This window comes from Myxocyprinus asiaticus, chromosome 28 (assembly GCF_019703515.2).
Source record: "Myxocyprinus asiaticus isolate MX2 ecotype Aquarium Trade chromosome 28, UBuf_Myxa_2, whole genome shotgun sequence".
Taxonomy (NCBI): domain Eukaryota; kingdom Metazoa; phylum Chordata; class Actinopteri; order Cypriniformes; family Catostomidae; genus Myxocyprinus; species Myxocyprinus asiaticus.
This window is the reverse complement of record NC_059371.1, coordinates 39,374,592-39,395,116: the sequence shown is the minus strand read 5'-3', so window position 1 is coordinate 39,395,116 and position 20,525 is coordinate 39,374,592. Positions and strand designations below refer to the sequence as shown.

At 37.3% G+C, this 20,525-nt stretch overlaps 1 protein-coding gene across 2 annotated transcripts; it reads right to left on the bottom strand.

The window, feature by feature from the left end:
• Positions 1-1,043: 1,043 nt before the first annotated feature.
• LOC127418763 (protein-glutamine gamma-glutamyltransferase K-like) lies at positions 1,044-19,455 on the bottom strand. Of its 2 annotated transcripts, XM_051659561.1 has the most exons (15): positions 19,350-19,447; positions 16,487-16,617; positions 16,071-16,205; positions 14,940-15,131; positions 11,838-12,089; positions 11,621-11,739; positions 11,305-11,412; positions 8,124-8,301; positions 7,718-7,856; positions 7,416-7,608; positions 6,651-6,804; positions 5,249-5,533; positions 4,850-5,010; positions 1,546-1,682; positions 1,044-1,369 (listed from the first exon to the last, which is right to left on the bottom strand). In XM_051659561.1, exons 3-15 carry the CDS (start codon positions 16,192-16,194, stop codon positions 1,225-1,227), a joined length of 2,187 nt encoding a protein of 728 aa, XP_051515521.1. In that variant the 5' UTR covers positions 16,195-16,205; positions 16,487-16,617; positions 19,350-19,447; the 3' UTR covers positions 1,044-1,224. The 2 variants fall into 2 exon arrangements, with proteins under 2 accessions (XP_051515521.1, XP_051515522.1); XM_051659562.1 differs by lacking the exon at positions 16,487-16,617 and having other exon boundaries at positions 19,350-19,455.
• Between the last annotated feature and the right edge of the window lie 1,070 nt (positions 19,456-20,525).

Below are 20,525 nucleotides of genomic sequence, written 5' to 3'. Positions count from 1 at the left end.
AAAAATAAGGAAACAAGCTAAAAGGCAGCCTCATAAAGAAATACAATGTAAAAAAGCATTCTAGTGTTCTTCCAGGATCTTCCTTGTATGTGGCTTGATTCATGCGTAGACCTGGAGAGGCCTTCAAGCCACAGTGTCTCGCACCCACTGTGAAATTTGGTGGAGGATCAGTGATGATCTGGGGGTGCTTCAGCAAGGCCGGGCAGATTCATCTTTGTGAAGGATGCATGAATCAAGCCACACACAAGGTTGTCCTGGGAGAAAACTTGCTTCCTTCTGCTCTGACGATATTCCCCAACTCTGAGGATTGGTTTTTCCAGCAGGACAATGCTCCATGCCACACAGCCAGGTCAATCAAGGTGTGGATGGAGGACCACCGGATCAAGACCCTGTCATGGCCAGCCCAATCTCCAGACCTGAACCCCATTGAAAACCTCTGGAATGTGATCAAGAGGAAGTTGGATGGTCACAAGCCATCAGACAAAGCAGAGCTGCTTGAATTAGTCAAAATGTGTGATTGAAAATCAGGTTTATTCCACCAAATGTTGATTTCTGAACTCTTCCCAAGTTCCCAATACTCTTCCCAATACACATTAGTATTGTGTTGTATAAAAATGAATATGAACTTGTTTTCTTTGCATTATTCAAGGTCTGAAAACATGGCATCTTTTTTGTTATTTTGACCAGTTATCATTTTCTGCAAATAAATGCTCTAAATGACAATATTTTTATTTGGAATTTGGAAGAAATGTTGTCAGTACTTTATAGAACAAAACCAAAATGTTCATTTTACCCAAACCCTTACCTATAAATAGTAAATCCAGAGAAACTGATAATTTTGCAGTGGTCTCTTAATTTCGTCTCACTTCTATAAGCTGTCAACAATGTAAAATACTGTAGCTAAGGTTATATTGGAATAATTGCTGCATCTGAATAAAGACATTACATTTTGTAACTGGATCACTGATATTGCCTGTAAACTATACTGCTTACCAATTAAAATGTAAATAAACAATAGAAATTCAGAACAGACAGACATGATATGAAGTAAACATGTAAAAGTTTTATTCATGAAAACATCCATAGAATTATTCTAATGACAAAAAATGCTTTGTTAATCTGTACATTATTCCTCATCTACTTCATCCTCCAAATACTTTTTTTTTCAGAGAGCCTTACAATGTTTTAAATAAATTTTTTTTTTTTTTTTATTTTTATTTTTTTTTACTTTGGTTTAACTACAATATCTGTGACTCCATGCACCTGAGTGAGTTGACGACAGTCCATGGATGCAAGGAGTTTCTGGATGCCGGGAAACGTTGGAACAAACTTCTCCATCAATGTAACTGTTGCAAGCTTTTCCACATCACTGAGAGAGAGAAAATACACTTGAATTTTGAAAACTGAAAGTTTTTCACACTTTTAAGTACAGTACACTTCCATCAAATAATTTACATTTAGATTTTTGAGCAGACACTTTTTATCAAATCTAAAGTGCATGATAAAATCACTAATCTAAACTTAAAGTAAAATAATGAGTCTTACCCATACACAATCTTTCTGACGCTCTGCATTCCCAATCCCTCTATACGAAACAAAACATTCTTCAACACTTGTGGCAGTGGATTCTGGAATGTGATCTTGACAGTCAACTCTTTACCCACCACAGCATCCCCTAGAGACTGAAAGAGTAAAAACACATTTACAAAATCAGTGTAATAGTAAGTGTTACAGTAATTGCATTTTGAACAAGCGTAAATGATAGATAATTTCTAAATTCTATTTGTGAAAATGGAGTTACAGATATCAGTAATTGTGCTTTTTAATAGTTGAAATTCCATATTTCACATTAAGTAGTGTTATTGTCTTTTTTGAAAAGAATTAATGTTTTGACTAGTGCAAACCTAAGTACTGATATCAGGAATCAGCCTTTTCAATAGTAGTAATTCCATTACTGATATCAAGAATTAACATTTTTACTAGTAAAAATGTAATTGCTGATATATATACACTACCAGTCAAATATGTATATATATATATATATATATATATATATATATATATTTTTTTTTTTTTTTTTTCCTTCACATTTTAGAATAATAGTAAAGTCATCAAAACTATGGAATAACATAAATGGAACTATGGGAATTATGTTGTGACTAAACAAAATCCAAAATAAATCAAAACTGTGTTATATTTTAGCATCTAGTCCCCCTTTGCCTAGAATTTGCAGACATGTACTCTTGACATTTTCTCAACCAACTTCTTGAGGTATCACCCTGGGATGATTTTTAAACAGTATTGAAGGAGTTCCCATCTATATGTTGGGCACTTATTGGCTGCTTTTCTTTATTATTTGGTCCAAGTCATCCATTTCAAAAACGTTTATTTTTATTTTTATAATGAAATAAATTAATATGGTGGCACAATTATATTTTTGTCTACAAAACTAATTTTAAACATTTAAGCATACACCTTCAGATCAAAAGATTTTTAAGATCATGAGAAACATTTCAGTCAAGTGTTTCAAAACTTTTTACTGATAGTGTAATTCATATCCTGCACATAATTAAAAGTCAATTCAGCTTGCCATAAATCATGATGCTCAGCTGATCATGACATCAGCCAACACAATTCAGATGCTTATCAGAATGGTTCTATTTAAGTCCTCCATTTATTCATTGTCTAAGCTGCCTTTCCATTGCATGGATGCAAACTGCACTTAATAGGACATGCTGCTTTTTTTATCTGTTTGGGTAATGGTGACATGCTTGATGCCATAAGCTTCTGTCTGGCCAGATATTGATGACATGCTTGTTGCTGTAAAATCCTATCCAGGAAATGGCGAAATGCTTGTTGCTTTTAAGATCATTTAAGCTTTGCTTTCATCCCCCAGCAGGTTATCTTCAGCATTTGTAAATATACATTTGGAATTGCATTCCTTCGATCTCTCAACATTCCGGCTGTTAAGTCAGCAGGCAGCAGCATCTGTTGGTTTGGATAAGTTTGTCATAAGGTTTTTGTTTTGTGAGGGGGGGGGGGGGGGTGGTTGCAGGTATGGTTCCCAGAACAGAACCATACCGCCAACACCAACAGACTGATTCAATTGTCTATAAGTGAATAATAGTAGAGTTGTCAAAATTAATGCATTAGGTATTTATAATTAATGCGTCAGAGTATATATTTGATGGAAGGGGTCCTGACTGCAAGGGTTCATGATTGATCATGCAGTTATTCATTGGGACTCAGGAATAAAGAATGTTAATTTCTTTTTAACTTGACACTGTGCCTAAAACACGTGGTGGTCCTGCGCAAGACACTAAAAAAACAAAAAACAGCATGATGCAGCACCTAGGTCAAAGACATCTGTCCAGCGCATGTTTACATAGAAAAACAATTGAAAAACAGTGCACATGTACACAAAAATGCATGTGAACATCCCCCAACTCGCCTCATACTTAGTGAGACCAGTCCCGAAACTGGAAGCTTTGTCCCACAAGTCATAAGCAGTGTTGTAAAATAAAACCACATAAAAAGTGCATTTTCTATCATCTTCCCCAAAATTACAATCCCACATTTAAACAAAATAAATAAATAAAAACAAAAATCAGAAACTGTGATTGCCATTTAAAATCGATTTGCGCAGCTGTCATTTTCTAGCTAGAGTGTGGGAAATTAGGCTAACCGAAAGAAAATGGATCAATCCTGAGCTCCCAAAAAGAAAAAGAGACTTTCAGTGCTGGTAGCTTTCGCTTTGAGCATTCCTGTCACCAAAGCATTCGTGGAGAGAGAGTTTTCGCTAATGAGGGCTGCATGGATGGAACCAAGCCAGTGTGGACCTCAACAAAAGTGAACTTCTGCTGAAGGTAACTACAGCTGCACCTGCCAGGAGTTCTACAGAAACATACTGAAGGAGAAGTTCCTGCTTGAAGCTGCCAGATCCGACAAAAAAAAAGAAAAAAAAAAGAAAAAAAAATACAAGATTAAGATGCACTGAATCCGGTAAGAATGCACTTAATCTTTGTATAGTCTAATAAAGGAGGATAACTTAGTCACTACTTAACGAAATACATTTTTGCAAAAAATTTTGATTTAAAGCACATTATCATCCAACTTCACGGCAAATAGATGTTCCGTCTAATATAAAATCAACATTTACATAGTCAAATAATAGTAAGTTCTCTCTCTCATCCATGTGTCCCACATTGTCCAACAAAATCACGTCTGCTGTCCTGCAACAGAGCAAAAACCAGGTGATCCCCCTACTAATTCTTGAAAAACGATCCTGAAATCCGGCCCAAAATGTTGGGTCCCGTCAGGCTTGGGTTGGGTTGAAAACCTCTATTGCACATGTACAATAACTGAATAGTGATTTAGGTTATCGAATACAGGTGCATTGAAAAATTAACCAAATAACGACTATCCATGCACATTCCTAGTATATATTTATTTATCTTATCCTTCATGTGTTTAAATGTCAAATGCCTTTTTCTCTTTCTCTTATTAGTGTAAAGGCATCATTGTTATACCAAATCTAAACACTCTCTAGGCTCTATATTTTATCACTACAGTCCCAGTTTGGTCTGATTTATTTGTATTATTATTATTCCAAAAATTGCACGTCATGTGTAAAATACACATTGCAATTTCAAGAATGTTTTAAAAATGTTTGTTTACAATGAGACGTATCCTAACTGCAACCGAAATGCAAAGTCATTAAATGACTTCACACCATTTTTCTACATCTTACACTAGACTGACATGAGAATGACTGTAAAATTTGAGGTCTTTAAATAATTTCCCCCAAAATTCCTTATAAAGTCTAGAAGTAGAAGTAGCGTTAGCTTACAGTGAGGGTAAGATCTGGTGTGCGCAATCTGAAGTTGAACTGGGTGGCCAGAATCTGTCTGGTCTGATTGACCCGTCCAGTGACTGTGAGCATCAAAGCGCCCTGGTCCACCAGCTGGTCCATGTAGTCCCGATAATGTAGCGTCCAAGGAATGGTCTTGACTGAATGAGACAAGGAATAATGCATTATTGACAATGCTAAAAATTCTAGAAATGAAATTGGGGTTGGAAATTGGCCTAAATTTTCATTTAAGAGACTAACTGTCTGTCCATCTACTGATCATTTCCTTATCTAGATTTCATTTTTATATACTTTAGATCATTTTGACTTGTTCTACAGTATATACATGCTTTTGGAAGCCTTTTGTTTTAATAGACAAACTGTGCTGCTGCTCCTCACCCTCTTGTGGTTTGAGGACAACAGGACTTTGTTCTTTCTTCACGGTAGCATTCAGAACTCCAGTGTAGTACATGACCGCCACCTCAGAGAGGAGCGTTGCAGTACGCTGCACGGAACTTTTGTTCCTCAGAATGATGGACAGTTTGGCATCTCCACCAATAAGAGGTCCAGCCCCCTCCATTATGATTTCAATGGTCACATCATTGGCGGTGGGGGAGGGATACACCGTTGGCTTGGAGCCGTAATGACTGGCAGTTTCCACAGCCATACGCTCCTCCTCTGAACCTGACAGAAGTGTTAGGAAGGTCAAGAGAAGTGTGAATTGTTGCTTTCATTCAAGATGTCCATTAAGCACATTTATGTAAAAAAACAGCATTGACAAGCCAAAACATGTCTGGTCTGAAGGGAACCTAGAGCATTATCATAATTGAAATGGAACCTGATAAGTGACTGATTTGACTCCACATAAGGGGGCTGGCGTAGTGGGCTAAAGCACATAACTGTTAATCAGAAGGTTGCTGGTTTGATCCCCACAGCTACCACCACCACCATTGTGTCCTTGAGCAAGACACTTAACTCCAGGGGGGAGTGTCCCCGTAATAAGTGCACTGTAAGTCACTTTGGATAAAAGTGTCTGCCAAATGCATAAATGTAAATGTACATAAGCAACATATATGGCAACACAAAGAGTGCTCCTGATGTGAAGCGCAAAGGAGACTTGACTTGCAATTTATTCCAACAGTGTTTGATGTTAGCTAACAACATGACACTATAATTATCATAAATATACAGAGCACGCACAAATATTGAGTAATTTTTTATTTTATTTTGCTCTACTTGTCGTCTATCTTGGATGATTTTTTTTCTCTGAGCTTATCATTATACCTTCTCCATAAAGGATATACGTATGTGATGCTGCTTTAGAATTTGGGCAAAATGGGGTGTCTTAAACCAGGGGTTTATGAACTGGGTCCAGGGAAATCCCCCTTTCTTAGAAAAAAGCATACCTGCCAGTACCGCCACTTCCTATACGCATATTGCGTAGTCTGCGTAGGGCACCAGCTCCCTTGGGGGGGTACCAGAAACACTATCGGCTGCTGTTCCTCGCACGTTATTCAAGTACACAATAGCAGTCACGGAACACAGACGATCGCCTTGCAGCATGTCAGATTATCGCCTCGCACCCTCAGCCCCCCACCCCCGTCTGATGATCGCTGAACTCTGCATAGGGCATCAATTTGGCCAGCCCAGGCTCTGATACCTGATAAACTATTAGAGCAGCTTTTGTGTTAGGCAACGCACCAGTGATGCTTTAAAATGCTGTTTAGGTAGGCATATCACTCAGTTTTAGAACAGAGCTACTGTGTTGGAACAGAGTTAATGCAAATAGACGTTTTGCTACCCTCGGGGTATTTGTAGAGGTGCGTGATCTCGATACGTTGGTCGGAGCCCACTGCTTTAGTACTGATGCGCTGGCCAATGGAATTCTTCTCCACCTTGACTTGAGTGAAACTTCCATCTGCTTTCCGCTGCCAGTAGATTTTATCACTGTTCACCTGAAATAAACATGTTAAACATTTAGGGGTGAATTTACTAAACTGTGCAACTTTTGTGGAACATTTTTTATCTTCTCCCTGACTAGTGCATGTAAATGCAAAAATAACCTGATGTAAAATATTTTTTATCTAAACATGGCTTTTGATGGCAAACTTTATCAGTGACCATTTTCTGACTTAAATAGTTTTGTATTTTTTTATTTATAATTATTATTACATATTTTATATATATATATATATATATATATAAAATGGCACTGACTTATTCATGTTCCATCTTGGAAAAGTATGAACAAAAAAATGTGATTGGTTCATCTCCATATTTCCAATATCATACAGTTTTTAATTGTCATTCCAATTGTGTATTTCAATATCACACATTATACAACAGTTAGTTCTGTTCCTTGAAAATGATTGGACAAGAGGTGTTGTAGCAATCAGAACCAACCTGCATGGGAAATTGCATAATTCCTTTAGTAAATCAGGCACTAAAGCAGTGCAGAGAGTGCATGCAAAGAAACCATGCTATCATCGGGCATAATTCATTCTGTGTTTGTAAAAGAGTAAGACAAATGAAGGTACAAATTGCACGTAAATATGAAAGCTCTTACTTCAGCAAAGACGAATGGAGTGTCATACTTCAGGTTGACTTGTCCGTTGCGGACAGCGGTGACAGAGCTCGGACCGCAGCGGTAGGATCCCTGGCTGGGCTCCTGGGGGGTTGCATCCACCACCTGCCATCCACCATTACCTGCTGGGAGATCTGGACGGGACATCCAAGACTCGTTCCACACATGGAAGTTCCTACAGATGGAGAGCGTTTCAAAACAAAGCTGATTTAAACATAATTTATTACAATGAAAAATAAACTTGTGGTTGTTGTGGTGACAGGGTAGGGCAATTTGAATCTTACCAGACAGAATCATTGGTAAGTTCTTTAATGAGTTCAAGATTCTGGTCAATATAAATGTCTGTGGTCAAAGAAAGGTCCGTGTCATGAGCCGAGTTGAAGTTGGTCACACAACGGGTAGGAATCCCAAGACATCTTAACACTAAAAGAGAGAGACAGACAGGGAAAGAAATATACCTGAATAATAAGACATCCGGTTTAATGGCACAGACATTGGAAGGTAACTCTATCGCCCCCCTTGAGTACAGAGGTTTATTACCACCACAGTTAAGCAAGAACGCACTTTATGTTCAATGGGACCACACACTTGCAATACATTGACTAAGCATTTGCGTACTTGCACAGAGTATACTTCTGGCCTAAGTCAGACAAACAGGTTGGAGGTTGTCATATTTAGACACTAACTTACCCGAGTTAGTGACTCCAGCATAGACCCAGCACTGGGCGAATTTGACAGGCGTTCCTGAACTTTTGAAGTACTGTCTCAGAATGTCACCACTCCCACTCCAGGCTGTGGGGGAAGTCCCGCCCTCATAGCTGTCTGACCAGTTACCTTGCAGCACACCACGATCATCATTGGAGTTAACCTGTCACAGAAAAGAGGTGAAAATATTGCCCAGCAAGCACAAAACATGTTTACGGCATTGCATTATGGTTGCAATTAGGTTGTCACCGCACAACATTTTAAAAGCCAATGCATTTTAAGCTAAAACACAACATTAAGTTAATGTTTTTGACCTCAAATGATTGGTTCTTTGAGAAAAGTTATTTTTGAAATGGTGTGAAATACCTGCCTGTTTAGTTTTCATTTAGTAGCCTCAAAAAATAATTAAAGCATTTTCACTACGAAAACAAAACCAGGCCAAACTGCACCGTTTGTGGGTCTGCATGTTTTGTTTAGGTTTTTAAAAATGTAATCTAAAAATAGTGATGTTTTTAAAGTGTGCATTTTATAACCAAAATACAACATTGCAACATTTTGGAACTTTTTTTTTTTTTTAACTAACAAATCATACAAACAGTTAACTTAGTTAAATAAAATTGCTGATAGTGTTTGTAAAAGCAAAAAATAACCCCATGTAAAATAACTACTGCCAAATATGGCTTTTAATGGTAAACTTTGTCAATGACTATTTCCTGTCTTAAATAATTAACATTTTATATTTTAAAATTTTGTATAATTTATTTATTTATTATTAAATATTTGATACTTTTTTTTTTTGCAAAAAAAAAAACAAAAAAAAACTGGTACTGACATCAACAGGTTCCATCTCAGAGAAATATTTGCAAAACCATTAGATTGGTTCATATTCATAATTTCAATACCACACAGATTTTAAAGGGGGCATCAAATGGAAAATTTTCCTTGATATTTAGACATATAAGAAGTAACTGTACCATAAAAACATACTGTACATTTCAGAACTCAAAACTTCCTCCGCATTTATAGTTTCCACCCAGCTGAAACGCCTCATTTGGAAAGCTGTGTGTTCGTGACATCACAACGCCCCACATCATGTGTCATCGCACCCGCCCACTGGCGTTCAGTTCGTATCGTAAACAGAGAGGGAGAGACACAGGCCTAGTGTGACGGACTATTCCTGAACACAAAAAGTGTACCCATCTGGACTATTTTGAAGTTTTTTGTGCATGTAACATGCATTACACAGACGTCTTTGACCATAGTCATGCCGCTTTTAAAAGACGCGGTGTCAAATTACAATTCAGAAACGGAGATGTCATTCAGTTTCATTCAGCTGCTCTGCGTCTTGCTGTTCTTGCACCCATCTGCGCTATTTTTAATAGTCTTTGACCGTTTGGATGTGTTTCTGGCAATCTGCACCTCAGTGCACTATGTGTGAGCGTCATATTTCACTTTGCTATGGACTGTGTATGTGCGGCTAATGTCAGTGTGAACTGCTTGTGAACATAATATGATTCAAGCTTTGCAAAGGAACTTTTATTGAAGAATGGGGCAGTTAAAAACACTGCAAACCTGTGAATAACAGTTTCATTCATGAATATTTCAAATGTCATGACTGTTTGATAGTTATGGTGCTGATGTGCTTGAGTGAACAGTTTAATATACTCCTATGCAATGTGTTGGATGTGCGTTATGTGTAAACGCTGAAATTGAGTTTTATAATGTTGTGGAGAGCTTGTTTATTCTCTTCAGATTGAGTTTTAAATATGGCTGAATTTAAGGGGCTGCACAATGTTAGCAAATTAGAGCAGTGGGCATATACATTGAAGTTTAAAGGAGCCGCTGAGGCCAAAACCAAGTGTTTCAGTCAGATGGCCAGATACAGGGTGGAAAATAATCATTTATTTCTAAACTATGACAGTTTTGGTGGAAAAAACTTTACTGACATTCAGGGAAGATAATAAAATTATTTTTAAAAAATTACCATTTCATGACTCTGTTGCGAGGAGGAGGGCGGGGCCGGGCCGTGATGAAGCACGCCCGGCCCCTAATCAGGCTAATCAAGCCAACGAGAGGGGTAAAGGAGGCTGGAGGCGGCACATCGAGAGAGAGAGAGAGAGCTACAGGGAGCTGCCCTGTATGTGTTTATGTTTATGTGTTTTTGTTTAATTAAATATTACTTTGATGCTTCATCCGGTTCTCGCCTCCTCCTTTACATTTTACCCTGTTACATCGGTGCCGAAGCCCAGGAAGGAGGATGGATGTGCCGTGGTAGAGTCCTCGCCACTACCATCCACCCCAAAGGAGCAGCTGCGGCCATCCACCGGGGGACGGAGGAGTTGCTACCGGCCGCCTGGACGCGGAGGAACGGCCGCCATCTGCAAGGGGAGGAGGGGCTCACTGCTGGCCGCCTGGAGCGGTAGGGCCGCTGCCAGGGGCGGAGGTGTTCCCTACCAGCCGCCGAAATGCGGAGGGGCGTTCTGTCCGCCAGGGGTCGGAGGACTGGCTCCGGTCTGCCCGGGGAGGAGCGGCTGTTGTCCACCAGAGGGTGGAGGAGTGATCGAGGACCAAGCGATGGCGTGTCTGGGAACCGACGAGCAAGATTTCCTCTCTCTCCTCTCTCTCTCTCTCACTGTCGCTCTGCGTTGGCCTTTCCCTCTCTTTTTTTTTGGTGCTTTTTCCCTCCCCTTGTCTCCCTCCCAGGTCCGAGAAGGCGGGTAAGGCCTGCCGGCCGGAAAGGGGGAGGGGGGGAGTACGTCATGCCGGAGGCTCCCCGGCCTGAAGCAAAGGAGGGAGGAGTGTGGCAAGGAGGAGGGCGGGGCCGGGCCGTGATAACGCACGCCCAGCCCCTAATCAGGCTAATCAAGCCGACGAGAGGGATAAAGGTGGTCGGAGGCAGCAGGTCGAGAGAGAACTACAGGCAGCTGCCCTGTATGTGTTTATGTTTGTGTGTTTTTGTTTAATTAAATATTTCTTTGATTCTTTGTCCGGTTCTCGTCTCCTTCTTTCCATTTTACCATGTTACAGACTCCTTTAACTGTGATTCCAAATTTGTATTCCAATAATTCACACAGTAAATTTGAATAATATTATTCTGCCAAATGTATTTCCCAAATCATTGTCAAATCCATGATTTCTTGATTTATGGCATCTGAATATGTCTCACCAGAGCAGATATCACTCTGGTCACGTTCACAGGGTCTCTCCATGCTGTCACAGCAACCCGACCCCTCTCCAACAAAAACAGACATGCTTCCAGAATATTCTCTTCAAACTGAAACAAATAAAACAAGTTATATAATATAATTAAAGCAATTGAGATTTATTTTGCAAACTTTGCTCAATCTTAATTTCGAAGTTTGTAATGCTCTGATTTGGAGCTGGATGGGTTTGGCACATGGATTAGAATTTAATGAAATGGGGAAAATACTTCCTAAACCAAGGCTGCTAAAACTGTTGTGTTCTCTGAAAGAATTTCTCACTTGTGCAAAGTTCCATGTTCTGGTTCCAATTTGTTGCTCGGTTCCATAGTAAATTCTGCCCATGTTATTCAGAACATATTCTCTCCTCTCAGCCTCATTATCCATATACACAGAGTCATCTGAGGGAGGGAGAGAGAGACATTTAAAGATACAGTGTCACTTCAGTGAAGAAAATAATGAAAACAGAGTTTAATTCTCTTTGTCTTTCGGTCCTTACCTTCACACCAGGGGTTGAACAGCATGTAGAAGTCATCATTTGCCGCGTATGGTAAAGACATACCGTGCTTCAGTGAGTATGTCCCAACGGAGACCGTGTATCGGCCAATAGGAGCGGTCGGTAGGGTGTTCACTGACAATCTGATCTTGGTGTCTTTCTGCTCGACGATTTTCATCTCCCAGCTGCCGTCTTGCAGTTCATCTACTAATGGAACAGTGATGCGTATCCCCCTTATGCTCGTAAAGATGTAATCTGTGTCAAATATAAAAAAATAAAAAATACTTGGAATATAGTACTATAATACTTTTATGACACTCTTTATGTCCTTTTTTGCGCATTCTGCTAAATATCTCCTTTGGTGTTCCACTGAGGAAAGAAAGTGACATGGGTTTGAAACAACATGAGCTTAATAAATGATGACTGTTTGTTATTTTTGGGTGAACTGTCCCTTTCACATAGCATATTCATCTCAGGAACAGTGAGGCCTCAAGCTAATAAACATTAATAAGTGATTCTAATAAGTGCTGGCAGTCTGTTAAATGTCTTAACGATTTAACTGTAACCAGATTGTCTGTCAGTGAGTCAGTTTTAACTATTAAGAAAAGAGAATTTAGGAGTGGTGTGATTATCAACGGATTAGATGTCATAACTCGTCCTGGCCCAAACCCAAATGTTATGTGACTCATCTCCTTCAGGAATCAGAGCAGGAATGCAGTGAATGCTGTGAATTAATTCTTCTGTCAGTTTCACTGTTTTGAATAAACAGAAAGTTGAGCTGATAATTGAGGTAACTGTTGAAATGTTCAGTATTAATCTTTCTTTCTCTGTCACAAAACTGATTTACTGTTCAAACAAACGCAGTTTAACTCCGGATGGAAAACATATGACAAGAAACACAATAACTCATTCTTTCATTTCCATAGCTGCTGCTTTGACAATGTTTTATGAGTGAAAGATGAATACAGAATATAAAACAGGATATTGTGGCAGCGGGGGCGTGGTCAAGCATCTCTCCGGAGAGAGAGAAAGCGGTAAGGGCGCTTACACCTGAGTTAAATTATGTCTAACACCTGTCTCTAATTTCAGTGAGCACGGGGAGAGCGGCATAAATAGAGCCACACAGCAGGTAGACGAGAGAGAGAGCCTGGGCACCAGAGAGCCAATTGTGAAGCCAAGAGTTTATTATTTCAAGAGTTTATTTTTGTGAAGTAGTTTGTATATTTTTAGAGTTAGTCATTGAAGAGTGTAAGATCCCTGAACGAGTGCATTTGCTGCAGTAAGGAGAATAAAACGCTTACCTGAACCAGGAAATCTGCTTCTTGCTTCCTCCTTTCCACTGAACCCCTTACACATATCTTGTCAAATTCATTTCTTTTTAAATCAGATCAAATCCCTTTATTGTCATTTAACCAGACACACAAGTGCAACAGTGTGTGAAAGTCTTGGGTGTGGTTCCAAGCAACATAGCAGTATGAAAGTTACAATAAACATCTGATTTACATATAACACAGTCTACACATCTTGTAACACAACACAATATACAATATACACCTAATAATTCACAATATACAGTATACATTCAGCTGTCAGTTGATAGTCAGTTGCCAGTGTGTTATTAAGAGAAGTATGAAATGTAAGTCCAGTCTAAGGCTTTTATTGTTTTGTTGTACCTCCATTATATCTATCTATCTATCTATATAATCCTGTTTTCTTTCTTTCTATTATTAAACTTGAAATGTTTTTCATATTTATAACATCTGTTCAGCTCTGTGGAGCACTTTGGTTCAAAATCTGGCTTTTTAAATAAATGACTTGACTACATAAATGACCAAACAATGCATTTTTAAAAAAAAATGTATTTATATTATTACCATTTTATTTTAGAATGAGTACGAGTACTGTTACTTCAATTTTGCTACTCGCTGATACCAAGTCCAATAACATATTTTTTTTTCTGAACTCCATATCAACAGTTTATTTCAATAATATCATCAAAATGGTGTTTAAATAAATTAATTCATTAAAACTTTAATCAGATGAAAATATTTGAATTAATTTTCAACATAAAATGTTATTATTTTTTATCAAATTAAGTGCTTATATACAGAGCCTCACAGCACAATCCAAAATACAACATTGGAGTTATAGTTTGTCAAATAAAGTGCTGCATAACAGAGCATCAGAGATGTTAGATACTGCTTAAGTTATTAGTAGTATTAGTTGTAGTAGTAGTACTACAGTGAATATTATTATATATTATAATATTATATATTTCTGTCATACATTTTCCCTATAAATGTAGATTTTATTTTGAATTTAAATAAGTATGTACTCTGTATGTGCCTCGTGCTTCAATGTGAATTTGCACTCTGTTTACTGTCATCTGCTGCAAACAGAGCATGCGATGCTCATGACGTTGTTTTCCCTGTACGAGTCTTGGAGGAGCTTTAAAAGAGGTATGAGCAGTCGGTGTCAGTACAACACTGTATCCACACACTCACAAGCGCTCACATTTGAATTACATGCAACTATATATTTATCTCATTAAATCACAGCTTTTGCGGTTAAATAATCTCACTAGGACATAATGTGACTTTAATTTGTGGGCTGAATGTTTACGTAGTGACAGTCATACGTCAGATGGTATCGGTTTTTGGTATCGGAGCATTTTTACAAGTACCAGTACATGAGCGCGGTATCGGACTAATACCAGTACCAGTATCGGGACATCCCTAATTATTATTTAGTATTAATTCATTTATTTAAGTGTTCCTAATTATCTGCTTCTGTTTCTGATACTGATTTTAGTTGTGATTCAGATTCATGTTCTTTTCTGTTACTGATTTTTATTGTCATTATGGTTTTGATTGATAAGCGTGTTCTTCTGATTTAAATTATGATTCTGAATTAAGTTCTTCCTATACTGATTTTTAAATTGTGATTCTAAATGTGATTCTGCTTTTCGTTCTGATTTGGATTCTGCTTTTGATATTTAAGTTTCATTGTGATTCTGATTCTGAAAAATCAGGATTTTACTGTTAGTAAAGAGAAAAGGAGCTGATCGAGCTAAAAACACAATCCGTAAGGCAGTCAAACTCTCACCCAACTTCAGTTGCAGTTGCAGTCTGTCAGATTTGGGGTTGAAAGGTCGTGAAAGCTCGATCCACATCTGAAAGGTTTGCCCTCTGCGGATGATCAGTTTATCACTGAAGAAACCGTCTGTGTGATGCTCTCGCCGGTTCTGTCCATCCTTGGATTTCAGGAGGTCGATGGATCGTACGGACAAAAGAGTGTCTGGGAAAGAACGAGAAATAGAGAGAAATCATTTAGAGACACAGGACACGTGCACACAGCAGATAAATTCCGTTATTTAACAGGGTTTCTTTTGTGCAGCACAAAAGAAGATGTAAGGCTGAATGTCTCAACCACCATTCACTTTCATTGTATGGAAAAAAAGATGCAGGAAGTGAATGGTGACATTGAAGAAAAAAATAATGTAAGTTTGGAATAGCATGAGCTTTACATGCAGTTGTCACTCCCAAAACTTTGCTCTATGTTCTTGTTTGATAACTGAAAACAGTTGTTTTGTTAGGGTAGATATATAGCACACCTCTCTTTTGATTATAAACATGGACATTAATACAAGCTTTAATGGTAGCATTTCATCTCGAAAGTGCGCCACCTACATGTAAGTGGTGGTACTATTTTAAAGTAGACTCATTTTGAGTGAAAAAAGACAATAACTAGAATACTTACAAATTGTATCTGTCTTTTAAAAATATAAAACCATGATTTATATTCGAAGTTTTTTTTTATTTCAGAATATAAACGTCTGCCTGGTGGATGAAAAAATGAACAAAAAAATCCCATAGACTTCCATTGAAAAAGTCCCCACGCATACAGTATCTACATATCTTCGTATCTCTTTTGACTTGGGCCAGTAAGCAACGATCTTGCAACCATTTAATAATGCTGCCCTAGTAACGTCCTAGAGAAGCAACACCCCAGTAATAACCCCATCTGTCTACTTAGTACTTTCCTGACAAGATTACATACATTTTATGCAAATTAGCTGAACTGGAGCCACACCCACAATTAGCCATGCCCCTCTTTCTCATTTACATTTATGCATTTGGTAGATACTTTTATTCAAATAAAATATTCCCTGGGAATCAAACCCCTAGCGCCTTCAGTTGAGAGAGACACTACAGGAATTTTATATTTTCTCCTCACCTGCTGCTACCGCTGATACAGGCGCAGGCACAGACGCAGGCACAGGTGCAGACGCAGGCACAGGTGCAGACGCAGGTGTGCTGGCCCTGGTACCATCAGTTGGTTTAGGGTTAGGCGTAGACATTTTTGTGCCGACTGAAATATATGGAAAAGCATGAGATATAAACAGAAAGAAAGAGACTTTAAACTACATATAGGTGTAAAGTAACAACACAAAACAAATACTAAGACATTCTAAAATGAACTCATAGGCTATATATAATGTCTGGCACTACTGTAAAGTGGTGTGATGTAAATGTCTAATTATAAAAACATTATCAAGAATTTCCTGATTCTTGAACATTGATCAACTCCCACACGGAATGTACAGCAATTATCATAGTTCTTCTGCACAAAGGTGTCTATAATGCTCTCACATTAATAATGGCCTGCAGGGGATCTGCCTGTCACCTGGAAGCTTAAGTAAAAATCCCATTACATAATTCAGAGGTGTAGAAAAGCCCTCAGTCACTTCAATAACTCATCAGTTTGGTGTGTTACCCAGAATCTATAATAAACCAAAACACAGAGTGCAACAAATCTGTTCTGAAATTAGTTTATCAATCAATCAATAAATAAATAAATATAGAGATAATGTGTGCTGGTTTAAAAAAAAAAATAGAATCATTTTAAAGTATTATAAAGTTATTATAAAACTTTTACTTAAAAAAAAATTAAGTAGACAAAACAATATAACTATTTTTTATCCAGTGGTCTCATAATGCAGACCAAAGTGTTAATAATCATTCTTTAAAGTCTCATATACATTTAAAGTACATGAAAATTTAACTTGGCTGTTTGAATTCATGTCTAATAAGTTTATTTGATCTGTTAAGCTTTAGTCTATATAAGTTGGAGATTGAATACTGTCTAAATATCGAAAGGTAATAGTAACACTTTATGATAACTTTTATTAAAAGCTTTATTATTTTTATTAATATAACAAATAAAATAATGTAACAATAAATAGTGATCTATTAAGCATTACATAATGTAATGACATTATTTCATACTTAATATATCACTATTTACAATACATTACTTTAGAAAAAGTTTAAAACATTTATTCATATTCAAATTTAATACTGACTGATCATTTAATATTTTTTAATATTTGAATGTTTTATTATTTTTATATACAGCTTGTTAACAATAACTGAAACAGTCTCATAACACAAGTACCCACCCCCTCAAAAAATGAATGCATAACTAAATTAATAAGGGGAAAAAATGTCATTTTTATTTGTATAGTGCTTTTCACACCAGTCGTTTCAAAGCACAGTGTATTATGATAACAAAAAATAAAGCTGTATTATCTTAGTCATCATTGCGCGATTTGACAAAAATGTGATTGCAGATTGTGCTTTAATAAGTAAATAGTATTTGTTTTTTAGACCCCCAAATTAGCAAGCCAATGGCGACTGTGGCAAGGAATAAAAAAACTCCATAAGAAATGGTACCGTTCTTGTATCTGTATAAATTCGTACAAAAATGTCAGATTTAAATTGGAATTTGCATGAAGTGCTAATCTGTCAGGCATGTGTCACCAAGATAAGCAAGTTTATTTATACACTGCGTGGCCAATTATTAGGCAAATTGTATTCCTCAGGATTCATTTTATTGTTGAACAAACACAATGCTCTCAGTCAATCCAAAATGTTATTGAACCTCAAACCTGAATGTTTAACAAAGAAAAAGTGAGTTTTGTCTTTCTCAGGGGAATATATAAGTGTGCACAATTATTAGGCAACTATTAGTGTGCACAGTTAATATGCAACTAAATTACAAAAATAATTTCTCCCAACTCAATTGTTTATTCTCAATTTTTAGAGTAGGTGCAACAAATAAGTAACACAAAATGACAATTAAATAACATTTTTGGCCAATATAGCCACCCTTCTTTTCAATAACTGCCATGAGCCTTCTATCCATGGAGTCTGTCAGTTTCTTGATCTGTTCATAATCAACTTTCACTGAAGCAGCAACCACAGCCTCCCAAATGCTGTTCAAAGATGTGTATTGTCTTCCCTCGCTGTAAATCTCACGTTTGAGAAGGGTCCACAAGTTCTCAGTAGGACTTAAGTCAGGTGAGGAAGGGGGCAAAGTCATTATTTGGGAATCTTTGAGGCGCTTGCTGGCTAGCTAAGCAGTGGAGTACTTGGATGCATGTGATGGAGCATTGTCCTGCATAAAGATCATGGCCTTCTTGAATGCTGAGGACTTCTTCCTGTACCACTGCTTGAAGAAAGTACTTTCCAGAAACTGGCAGTAGGTTTGAGAGTTGAGTTTCAGTCCATCTTCAACTCGAAAAGGTCCAACTACCTCATCCTTAATGATAACAGCCCATACCAGTACCTCTCCTCCACCTTGTTGGCACCTGACTCGAAGTGGTGCCCTGTATCCATTAGTGATCCAGCCATAGGCCCATCCATCTGGTCCATCAAGAGTCACTCTCATTTCATCTGTCCATAAAACCTTTTAAAATATGTCTTCATGCATTTCTTTACCCAATCTTGATGCTTCAACTTGTGAATATATTCAGTGGTGGTCGAGTTTCAGCATTCTTGACCTTGGCCATGTCTCTGAGCACTTGACACCTTGTACTTCTGGACACTCCAGGTAGGTTGCAGTTCTGGAATATGGTAGCATTGGAGGATAATGGGTTCCTGGTAGCTTCACGTTTAATTCTTCTCAAGTCTTTTGCAGTTAATTTGCACCTTTTCTTCTCCATGCGTGTTTTGCGCCCCAGTTGACTATTCGCAACAAAACGTTTGATTGTCCAGTGGTCACACCTCAATAGTTTAGCTATTTCAAGAGTGTTGCATCCGTCTGAAAGGCATTTTAACATTTTTGATTTTTCAGTGTCAGTTAAATCTCTTTTTTGGCCCATTTTACCTGAGGTAATGAAACTGCCTAATAATTATGCACACCTTGATATAAGGAGTTAGTCACTTTCGCCACACCCTCCCTAATTACACAAATACATACCACCTGAAAATTATTGAATCCAATAAGCATTCAAGTTTATATGGTTTGCAGTTGGAAAATGTGCATGGAAATAATGATAAGATCAGAATACTCACTTGCCTAATAATTGGGCACACAGTGTATAAGACATTTCTTACTCAATAGTATTTAAACTGCTTTATATAGGAATCATAAAGAAATAGAGAAATAAATATACAGTATATATGTCAAATTTAAAATAATTTAAGAACATTGAAATTAATACATTTTTACCAAGTTCTTCTGAAGCGTTTCCTGTGATTGAGATCGCTGTGAATGTCAGGTGTTGGATGACCTGCAGTCTCTCCACTCGTCTGACTGCTGCAATTCAAAGAATTTTTGGCAGAGTAGCACATGAGACGGCAGCTTTTATTTACCTGTGTGTCGCCCCTCCTACTTAAGCACACTGTGTCTCAAAGAAATTATGAAAACCAATAATTGATTTTACAGTTGTTTTGTCTGTGAAACAAGATGTACCTGTCAGTGTTCAAATGTTGTACTGGAAATATTCAAGGAAAAACAGACAAACATAAACCAAAGAGCTCAAAATCTCTGCATCACAAATATATGCAAATAAAAGGCTGATGAGAGAAATATTTTTCAATAAAATTTAGCGATCGTGAAATTTTGAATTTGGAGCATTATATACAGTAAACAATAATAATAATAATATATTTAAAATATCGCCATTTTATTACATTTACACATTTGACAGGCACTATTACTATTAAAAGCAACTCACAATGCATTAAGCTATACAGTACATTATATCAGTATGTGCATTCCCTTGTTACAGGAACACAGAAAATGTATTAGTTCAAAATGTATAACATTTTTAGTATTTAATACAATATGTAATAACAATAATTATTTATTGTTGCCATTTTTGTTTCTTTTTTTGTAGTTTTTAAAAAAACACCATAGCTCTGTTTCACTATCAAAACATCGCTCTGTTTGTTTGAGCGTCGCAAACCAGCCCGAGACAGCAACATGGACCTGTGGCACGAGTTTGGGGCGGGACTATCTGTTAGTTCGATCAATGGAAGACTGGGGGGAAACTTCGGGAAATCTTTCTGAATATGGTCATTTTTGCAATTATGTTTGGTTCTGCCATAAATTGTTTTACTTTTTTATTTTTATTTGTATCATTTTTTATCATTATAAATGAAATATTTATTTTCTGATCAGGGGAAAGTGTTAGGAAAACCTATTTGATAACTATCATTAATTATTAAATTCCATTTGGTGACTTTACTACCACAGAAACAATCTACGTGTTTACTCTTAAAAAATGAAAACTCCAGATACCTACACCCAGAATACAAATACATACACTTACTAAAAAAAAACATAAAATGTTTAATAAACACGTTTCCATAAAGCCCTGATGTATGTTACATGAAGTCACAC